Raw genomic sequence first — 10,563 nt, forward strand, 5'->3', positions numbered from 1 at the left:
GTCAACAGGTCACTTAAGACGTTAAGATTCATCCTCAGGGGACCATGAGCGTTTGTACAAAATTTCATATCAATTCATCCAGTAGTTGTTGAGAAATTTTAGTCTGGAACAAAGTGGAGGACCAAGCCACCGACCATCCCTCCAGTCGTTCTGCTAGCTTGTTCACAGTCTGCTGGCAGAGGCTTCTACAAGCTTTGTAAGAACAGAATGTAAGGCTACAACACACACACACACACTTCATTATTTAAATAATCTTTCTTTCAGTGTGTGGATTTTTCACTCACATTTTCAAGACAGCTTTATTTCCATTCTATTAAAAAACTAACCTCTGTATAAGGAGGAATACAACAGAATTGCAGTAGACATATAGTAGGCAAATTGTACAAACCTAAGCACCATGGGGAAAAAAACTCCAGTTCTGCACCATTTCCTTTTATTTCCCAATGTGTCCCTTCCAATGTTTCTGTGACTTTCCTGAACTGGTTTGCATATTGAGAGCATTCTGGTATGAGTGAAAATGACAGGCCCTTTCAGTTTCCAACAGCTTCCCTCCTAAAAATATATTATAAATATAAGGCCACCAACATACAGAGTGGATTTGAGTCTGAGAGGTATTTTGTCCACTATACAAGAGGGGGACACCACACTAGGATCATCATCACTATAAGGCAATAAAATATATAAATATTATTACTTACAGCCTCAAAAATGACCGTAGAGTTGTATTAACAACTCTCTGACTCAATGTTAACTTATAATGATTATTTTATGCTAACAATACAATTTATTGCAGGGCTATTGAACTGGGTTAATTACTGTAGATTGTACTGGTGTAATAAACTAGTAACTCCGAGTTTATCAAAGTTAAGTTGGTTTGGAGGTTAAATATGGTCTTCTGAGATGTGATATATTTATATTCCCACCACACACAGCTGTATGTAGCCAGCTAGTGTGAAGCAGGATCAAACAGCATGGGACGTTGCTTTAATGTTTTCGTATTGGTGTTGCTACATTCAATACCAGCCCACAGGTAGTGGACGTGTATAGGGGAGTGTGTGTGTGTCCACGCATGTGAATCCTCTTTTCGCAGTCACAAACAGATCTTTGTTATGACAGGTCAATAAGCAGGATCTCTGTGTGTTTCTTCCTTTCGCTTTTCTTTCTTTTGCCTTACTGACTGGAGCGCTTTCCCCTGAGCAGACATGAAAAGCCACAGCTATTACAGCCAAGTCATGCTCAGTTTTATATTTAACAGTGCGGGTAAAGGCGGATGGTGGGGAGAATGAGTAGTGGTTCGGGAGAAGTGGGGAGGGGCAGAGGGGACTTCAAAGCATGCTTTCAGGATGGGATTTTCAGCTTAAATCCACATAAGGAAAAAACTGTCATCACTGCGAGCCGGCATTATTTTTGTCTTCTAAGAGGAACGCTTGCCTCGGCCATTTCAACAATACAAACTATGCATGAAGATGTATGTACATGGCTGTGGGGGCGTCTAATGCCATAAAGCAGTCAAGGGAGCTTTAACCCCTGTACGTGTTCAACACTTGCTTCTATACATATGCTGAGCATACTGAATTGTGAGTAGCAAGGATTTAGGCTTACCGGAATGGATATAATGTAAAGGGCAGTCTCTTTAATATCATGTACTGCCTGGATATACAAAAAGATGGAATCAGAATTATTATATTTATCGCACATAGAAGCTCTCAGGTACTCTGCAGGGTTCTTGTGGTACATACCTCTTTGTGTACAAGCTGCGGGCCCTGATCATCTGCCATGGTGCTGTTCCTTCCAAAGCTTGACTTGAAAATCTACAGAGATAAAGGGGAGATACAAGCAAGTTCAAAGACAGCACTTTTGTCAATGTGACAATAAATAAACCACAAGGAACCCCTTGAAAACTTACCGGGGACAAGGGAATGGGCTTCTCTCGCAAATACCTAGGGTTTTCAATCTGAAAGAGTAAATAGAAAAACTTTAGACCTCTTTTTATCTTCTTCCTCTCTTAACAAAGCCTTACCACTACCAGAATCTAACCTCCGCCCTCAGTTTGTCATAAACAATGCGGGGAGCACATCAAAAGCCTGGTTCTGTGGCTGGAGTCTCTTCCGTCAACTCTTGTCTGTTTAGAAAGACAGAATGAGTCGGGCTACTTCAAGGCATTGTGTGTGGCCGGCTCTGTTTCCGCTCTCAGCCCCTCTTTGCTGTCCCGACACTGTCCTTTTGTCAACACTCAGGACCACTAATCTGTAAGCTATCCCCGGTCCGTTTACCATCAGATGGAGACAAATGTGTATATATCCCTGCCAAACACTGACACAGCATGTTCTTTGATTATAATATGAAACACAAGCGATGGAAAAAAGGAGCCGCTGAACCACCTGAACGTAAAAAGGGTCACAGTCCATGTGACTCTGCAGTATTGCATAAGTACAGCTCACTAACTGTGACACAAACTGCAAAAAGAAATCAGTGTGTTGACAACCTGCTATTTGACGTTAGTTTATGACCCCATTATTTTCTCGTAAACCCGCGCTATCTTACAGCGTTTCCCTCTCATGAACTGAGGCTGTCTGTAGGGGCTGCCAACTAGTGGCAAGATCACGGCCTTTCAAAGCAGCAGAACTGACTTTGGAGATGACAGCAATGACGCCCAGTAAACAGTTCTCTTGCTAATCTCTTCAACATGGGGATGAAGGAGTAGAACAAAGAGGAAGAGTCGTCGGAGGTGGAGGGGAAGGAGGGTAGCGTGGGACTCATTCAGTCGTGAAATAAATAAATAAATAAAAGGATTTGACGCAGTGAGGTGGCACAACCCGCACGAAGCTAACCCAGAATGAATGGGAGATGAGAAAACATGGCCTGAAAGAACCTCAGAGCTTGGGACTAAAATAGTTACAGCTACTGTACAAGGATAAAGTCACAATCTGTTGCTTCAGGGTGAGCCAGTGACAGGTGAAATAGATGAAAGTAGCTCTGCCTCCTGACTAAGCCTGTGTGTTGCAGGTAAAAACAGGTCAGGCATTTTGTTAGCTGACATACTGTAAGCCCTCAACAAAAGGAAACATCCGGCTGAAACACAATCAGCTTTATTATAAACTCTAATGCACGCGCACACAATAACACACGCACAAGAACAGACCTCTCAGTATAGTCAGTGCAGAGCAGGATCACTGGTGCGTGCCATGATGAGTGATGAATTGCTACTTAAATTTGGCACTGCCTAAAAAAAGAAAAAAAAAAAAATCCATATTTACCAAGTGATGAATCAATCAATATCCTTCTAAACTAGTGCCCAGGCTGAAAACAAGAATGGGATTTCTTTTTATACCCACAGACAGCCAGTCATCAGATTTGATTGAGCACGGCCCACAGGGCAAGGAAGACATGTAGTCTAAATGCTGTGGTGTAATGCTGGCACAGTGCGATACTAAACTTGGACTTGGTGCACACGTATGCCTGCGTGCGCACACTCTTTTTCTGCGTGCCCACACACATGCTCCTGTGTGCGCAATGTTTGTCCAGGCTCACAGCTGGCACAGCGTCCTGTGTCATTGGAACCTGACGTGGATGGATGGACGGACGCAGAAGAGGAACAACACTCCACATCACAAGGCCTGGCTCTCCAGCCAAACAAACAGTGTGATTGATGGCTTCCTAGTTTCAGACTGGTGTTGAGCAAGCCGTCAGCACACCTACCTGACCACAGACAATGGACGGCCAAGTGGTAGGGACTACCACTGAATTCTGTGTTGTATGGAAATATAAGCCTGTTTTTTTTTTTTTTACGATTTTTTTTCTTGTTTGCATGCTTTTGTTTTCTTTACAGGCATGTCAGTGTATGCTGCACCTAACTCTACTGTAACACTCAACTCCCTTTAGAGATAAAACTCTGTTGCTCTAGCACCCAAGCTATAGACTAACTGAAAGATTACACAAATGGTGGTCCAGCTGACTCAGGCTTTGTGTCTCTTAAAGGAACGCCTATCTGAGTCTGAATCAATCTGCTGTCTACTGTCCAGTATGGCCACCATACTTACTACACCGACTTTATTACATTAGAGGTGAAATGAACAAACCGATATGGACTGCTTCAGAACATCTAAAGCAAAGCTAAAGATGCTCTAGATAAGAGTGATGTTCGGCTGTGCTGAAATTTTATAGGAGCCAGGAGCTTTGAAGCAGTGCATCTATAAAACTTCTGTAAACTTGGAGGGTTGTGTGTGTGTGTGTGTACGCGCTGCTGTGTGTGCGTATGTGTGTGAAAGAACATCTGTTGATTTGAAAGATGCAGGCTTGGGGGAGCGTTGCCAAGCAATGCCTCTTATCAGCGTCTCAACACAGCGGAGTGCAGAGTGGAGCAGTGCGCGGCTTCACGTCTGCTGATGATACCTCAGATTACCCTAGTATTGAACGAGAAGGGGGGAGAGTCAGGGAGAGATAGGTGGACAGACAGAGGGAGAAAGTGCGAGAGAGAGCAAAAGATAGGATGGTAGAACTGAGAGAGATAGTTAAGAGAAAGAAAAAAACAGAATGGGAGGGTCTGTTCAGGAGAAAACATCACTGTGTGAGTAATGAGGGAGAAAGGACAGAGGGGACAAGCAAACCAAAAAGAAAAAAGCAGGGTCATGCAGGTGAGGAGATAGGGAATAAATAAGGGAATAAAAGACATGAGGGCAGAGTGCTTATCAAACCCTGGCCTGGTGCACTCCAGACAGAGAAGATAAGAGAGGTGCACACATCTTCAAATGCTCAGTTTACACAACCCATTCCTCATCCTACCCTCACGCCCTACAACAGCAGTGAGCTGCCTAAAGGAAGTGGTTACAAGAGGACATGGGTGAAGAGGTTTTCGCACCCTTTGTTCAGCAGCACGTAAGCAATACAGCCAACGCAACATCATTGCACTATTGATTCAGATTCAGTTGTGAGCTCAGGCATTCAGATACACCGTGATGCGCTGCGGCATGTTGACAGCTGCATGTAACCAAGAAGCTCAAGGCGTGCCCCTGGACTCACCCCCAGGTTCCAGCTGTTGAGACGAGCCTCCAGGTCACTGTCATCGGGAGACATATCTGCCTTCAGCCCCCCATCCACCTGAGGAGGAAAAGGGGAGTGAAGGAGTGTGCAAACAGCAGAAACAAAATGAAAATTAAGGGTGTGGGGGGGGTTGGTGTTATAAATTGGAGGAGGGAATTTAAATGATCTCTTTGATTGGCAGTTTGGCCTGAGGAAGCAAACAGCAGACAGTGATGGAGGTTTTCATTTTGACACAATATAATTCCTCCCTTGGCAACAACAAAGGTTTTTTTTTTAATGCTTACACACATACAGTACACCCACATGTGTTCTCCTCCCATACTAACAGCACACTACTCCCTCGTTATCTCCATCTCTCCGCCCTTTGCTCCCTCACTCTCCTCCCTCTCACATACAGCACTCCAGATGTTTGGCAGTTCCACATCATTTCCGTCACGCAGTAAATTCCACAAGAGCGGCATATGCAGCTACACTGCCTGTCATTTTTGTTTTCCCCAGCCTTTTGTTACAACGGGCCTCCGGATTTGTTTTATACAGTATAATTCAAATGCTTCCAGGGGTTCTGTTGATATAAGATCAGTTTACTCAAGTCAAGGTTGGGCAGCAAGGTTGAAATAGGGGAAATATCTAATAAAGTTGAGAGAGTGATAGGGAAAGGAGAGATGTTGTTGAATTTGATTAGGATCTGGTGGAGTGTGGACCTTGGGTGTACCTCAGCGGAACTGCACTGACACAGAGAAATCGCTGAATGGAATAGCTCAGGATTAAATGCCCCTTCTGATTAAAAAGGCATTAAGGTCCCAGAGCCTCACCCTCGAACAAACAGAGTAAACGTTTCATTTCAATATCTAGGAATGCTGAGTATGCGGGTCACTGGCTGTTCAAAGCAGCGTGTTGCAGTCTCTGTATCACACTAGGAATTCAACGCATTGTGTTAAACACTGATAAGTATGAATGGCCTCAAATGTTTTTGGCCACAGACGTACTAGCAGTTGTGCCAATGACCTGTGCGTTGGCTTGTACTATGAACTCACACACAGTAGATTAATGCCGGTTTGATGAGAGCAAGACATTAAAGGCCCTGACAACATGTTTCTCAATCAGCTTCTTAGAAATGGTGTCCTAGAGTACATGAGCACACAGTTTTGGTTATTTGACATGACAGAATTTTCTGTTTCAAAAGCCTTAAACCTTTGTTGTTGGGTTTTTGTAGTTGTAGTGTTTTCAATTCCAGCCCTAAAAAAAAAAAAAATTACACTAATATATAATGTTACTGAACAGTTGAGTTCTATTAATGAGGACTTACAAATTTCCCCTGGAGAATTCCAAACCTAAATACTTACTTAGTTGCCACTATTAGGTACACCTAACCAAAACTAATGTAGTCTAATACAACAGCCCTGCAATAAATTCCACCTTCGTGAAGGTTAAGATGTTCTGTTTTAAACTGTTTTATAGAGGCGTTGAGTCAACTTTATGATAATTTTGAAGGCTGTAGTTTCGGGTGCTATTAACTTTTGTTGTATTATACTTACAATACACAACTTTATAACAGTAAGATTAGATAACAGAAATACCTCTCAAGTATAATGCAATGCAATTTGCAAACAACAGCCTCCTAGACAACCCAAAAAATGACTCAACACCTTTCTCTCAACAAAAACTGAACATTACAGCTTTCATAACGGTACGTTTCAGCTATGCACACCTAATAAATTGGCAGCTGAGTGTATGTAACTGTCAAATGTCTTGTGATCACAACCATTAGCTCCATTTTTGTTGCTTGAACCAGCAACTTATGAGTTCAGGGAATTTCCTCCGACTTCATGGGGAAATGAGTTCAGGAATTTCCAAATTGGTCCACATTAAAGAAGAAAGCAAAACACTGTGGCTACTATTTGTACTGGCACCAGCAGGGTTGCTGTTAATATTTCAATGTGTCATCACAGCTACCTTGCAGCAATCTATAAATCTAAAAACTCAATGTCGAATCTTAAGAAAAGTATGCTAGGGAAGTGGTTACAGTATGAAACATGGCGTTAAACTAACCATCCTGGCATCATGTCTGGCTGACTGTTTGAGTGGACTTGAGGACATGGGTCGGGATGAGGGCTTTTCTTCATACAGCCTTCTCCTGGAAAAGAGAGAGAAACAGAAAGTAAAGTGTGAGAAGTTAACCTGCAGAATGCATGTCTCTGGAGTCTGCTCTTGTCCCTGTGTTTGCGTATGAATGTGCTTGCGTAGGCAGCCCGCCTCACTATTTACACAGATCAACATCTGGCATTGGTTGCATGGTTTGTGGTCTGCATTTCATCCCATCTGAACAATAAACGTCTCTGCTATACATCAGTTTGTTTCCATGGACAGCCCACAGGGCACCAGTCTATGGCTTGTACAATCCTTTTATAATCATGCACCTCAATCATTGTCTCTCATCATGTCCATCATGGTTTAAACAAGGAGCTTAACAGGGAAACTGCTTATAATCACTGGCTCAAACACTTCTCATTCTCACTACGCTCTCTCTCTCTCTTACACACACAGGCATAACTGAGCTCACTATCTCATTAAAGGCAAGCACATGAGGCACTAATAGACCACTAATGCTAATTGAATGAAGATGTTAGAGAAGACGGGAAGATGTAGGACAACAATGAAGGGGGAAAAAAATGGCTGTCATCTAATAAAGACATCAAATTGCGTTCTAGGGGGCACAGTTTCACACTCCAATACGTGGAGCCTATGGGGGATCTCTTACTCCCATGTAATTTTTTAAGCATTCCTGGTATTGAGAATTTTGAACCTCATTTGTCACAGGCAGTGTTATCTCATGGAGGAAACGCACTATCGCTGTGAGGTTTTTGGAAAGACTACTGAATATAGAACAGGAAGCATATCTGTGCGAGCAGTCACCTTTTAATTTGGATGTTTTACGTCAAATCCCCTAACTTAAGGGAACATGCGTACAACACCAACACAATATTAATACTAATACTAATACTAATCACAGTTTATATAGGTATTCTACCACGTAGTTATTTCAAATTACTAACTACATAAACAGAAGCATGGCATTCTTTAAAGAATTGTAATCCATTGTTGGTTGTAAAGGCTCTGGGTACTGTTTAAAGACTATTATATTTAATGGTATAGACAGTGCAGTAATATTTTGTATTCATTTGCTTGGTGTATTGATAAAGGATGTCTTTTAAAGGCACTACAGTGTGATTTTACTTTTAGTTGCAGCAAAATCTCATGCAGATTGTTTGTATCTAGTATCTTGGCTCTCTCGTAAAAGAGCTCAATGAAACATCCTGATTAAAGGAAGCTTAGCTGAAACAAACTAATCCTTTTCTTTGACACATAATTAAGTACAGGATTCAGTGGCATCTAGCGGTGAAGTTGCAGATTGCCAACATTTTAATGCAGCTCAACCTTCAAAGCATGTAGGACCTGTTTGGTTTGTCTGTCCTGTGCTACTGTAGAAACATGGTAGACGAGGTAGAAGAGCTAGAAGAGGTAGGTAGGTACTCTCTAGGTACCAAAGCACCAACGTTTTAGATGCTCAGGATGAACACCTCAGGGAGAGGTTTTTATTGAGCCAAGTTGGTTGTTTATTTTCATGGTTAATTATTCTAAGAGTGTTCAGTGGCCTGAAAAATTATTCATGTTCTGGAGCCTTGTATACCAGTAATAATTACACTGTGCTTCTGTACATGGGTGGTTGATCTCATGGAGTGGTGTGATGACCATTTACATACCAGGAAGTCTCTCAGTGATGTGCCAAGTGTTGGTTATGAATGCATGAATTGACCTGAGGACTATCAACACAAACACAATCCTGTAACAACTGGGGCATGTATACAGTACCTCTATGGGGCAGATGTGCCTATATAACTAAAATTGCACTAATACTGTTGGCAACGTAATATTGTTTCACAAATTTATAATTAGTTACGATTAAAAATGTCAAATAAAACCCTGCAGACTTCAGCTTTCGTTTACTCGCACACACGCGCGCACACACACACACACACCTGCATGCACATGCACAAACACATGCAGCCATGAAACTTGGATAAGGGGGCCAAGCTTTGCAATCTTGGGCCTCTAAGTCAACAGGTGGATGAGGATAATTGAATCAGATGTGTCTGGAGTCTGAGGCCCAGAGATCAAAGCAGTGGCAAGTCAGGCCAGAGCTACACACACACACGCACGCACACACACAGGAGAAAATGAGAACACCATGTAGAGCCTCAGAAGCTGCAGCTTGGCTGATTAAAGCAGCCTGACATCCATACCCCAGCCTGACCTCCAGGTGCAGAGCCAGCGGGCCCGGGTCTCAGGATCGGGCACCTTCAGGAAAGCAGTCTGACCTTGGGACACAAACATCCTTCTGCCCTTGCACACCCTCCACCATAACCCAACACCACCTGGGGGCAAGATCAGTGGAAGCACTCTGGCCTGTGAGTGAGATGGGAGACGTTTACACCAGCCTCAATGGCTGACTAGTGCAACTGCAGGGACAATGTTAATGTCACACAAAAAAAAAAAAAAAACAGGGAGGGAGGGTTAAAAGATTTCATATGTGGATGAAAAGCACACAGATGGAAGACAGAAGTCAGAAGAATTAATAATAATAAGGCCTAAAAGAAAGGCTGTTGAAAATGGAGAATAGAGTCACATCCAAAGAGATAAAACCAAAACCAAACCTATCAGTGAACTTGACTGCAGCTGTGCTGATTACTAAGTTAACATGTCAGGACCCACCCACGCCCGCCATTTTCTCCCTTGAGTCTTTATCGATATCTGTCTCCTTTGAACATAAGGTGAAAGTATAAGAAGATAGAGTGAACATGTCGGCTAATCACAAAAGCTGTTTTGTATGATCTCTTGACCCTCACTGACTGCACTTGCTTTCTCACAGCATTCCTCTGCCTGAATGAGTGCTATACACAAAGCAGTGGCTCCATCTTGTGGCTAAATTAGGAGAAGCACAGTAATAGTGGAACACACGGTGGAATTCGCTCAGGGCATTTTGGACTAATGAGGTTAGATGATGCGTCTCTTAAAACACACACACACACACAAGCAAAACACACACTATAGCACATCCACTTCTGTGTGAAACAGAAGTAAACATCTCAAGATATCATAAAATCATCCCAACTTTGCCTTTAGATCTTAAAACTTGAATTAGACCCAACAGTTTCACAAGCTAAAAGAAGCCCTGCCCATCACCTGACTAATGGCAAGTGAGACAGAGATCAAACGTTGCCACATCATAGGGAGGGAGTCAGACGAGTTCCCTCCATTTAATCTTATCTAAATGAGAGAGACACATAAAAGGACTCTTGGCCAAGCTAATTTTCTCCATCAGGACGTTAGCCTGTGATCTGAGCGTCTTTCATGGTCTTATCCAAATCAGACACTATGGTACTCAGCAGTCTGCTCCCCACACCCCTCTCTATCCACATCCTTTATAGCAGATGGGAGGAAGGGCAGTGCCTTATTGCGGGTAGC

The 10,563-nt window shown here is 42.8% G+C and overlaps 1 protein-coding gene across 1 annotated transcript in view; it reads right to left on the reverse strand.

Moving 5' to 3' along the window:
• The window catches only part of cep112 (centrosomal protein 112), a 100,495-nt gene that overhangs the window by 87,030 nt on the left and 2,902 nt on the right, over window positions 1-10,563 (reverse strand). The window contains exons 5-8 of the mRNA XM_035654347.1: window positions 7,090-7,174; window positions 5,020-5,097; window positions 1,907-1,954; window positions 1,740-1,811 (exon numbers count right to left, since the gene is read on the reverse strand). Coding sequence (XP_035510240.1) covers window positions 1,740-1,811; window positions 1,907-1,954; window positions 5,020-5,097; window positions 7,090-7,174 — 283 coding nt within the window. The remainder of the gene's footprint in view (window positions 1-1,739; window positions 1,812-1,906; window positions 1,955-5,019; window positions 5,098-7,089; window positions 7,175-10,563) is intronic.

The sequence above is a fragment of the Morone saxatilis genome, unplaced genomic scaffold (assembly GCF_004916995.1).
Source record: "Morone saxatilis isolate NCDOM2014 unplaced genomic scaffold, NCSU_SB_2.0 Contig14, whole genome shotgun sequence".
NCBI lineage: Eukaryota > Metazoa > Chordata > Actinopteri > Moronidae > Morone > Morone saxatilis.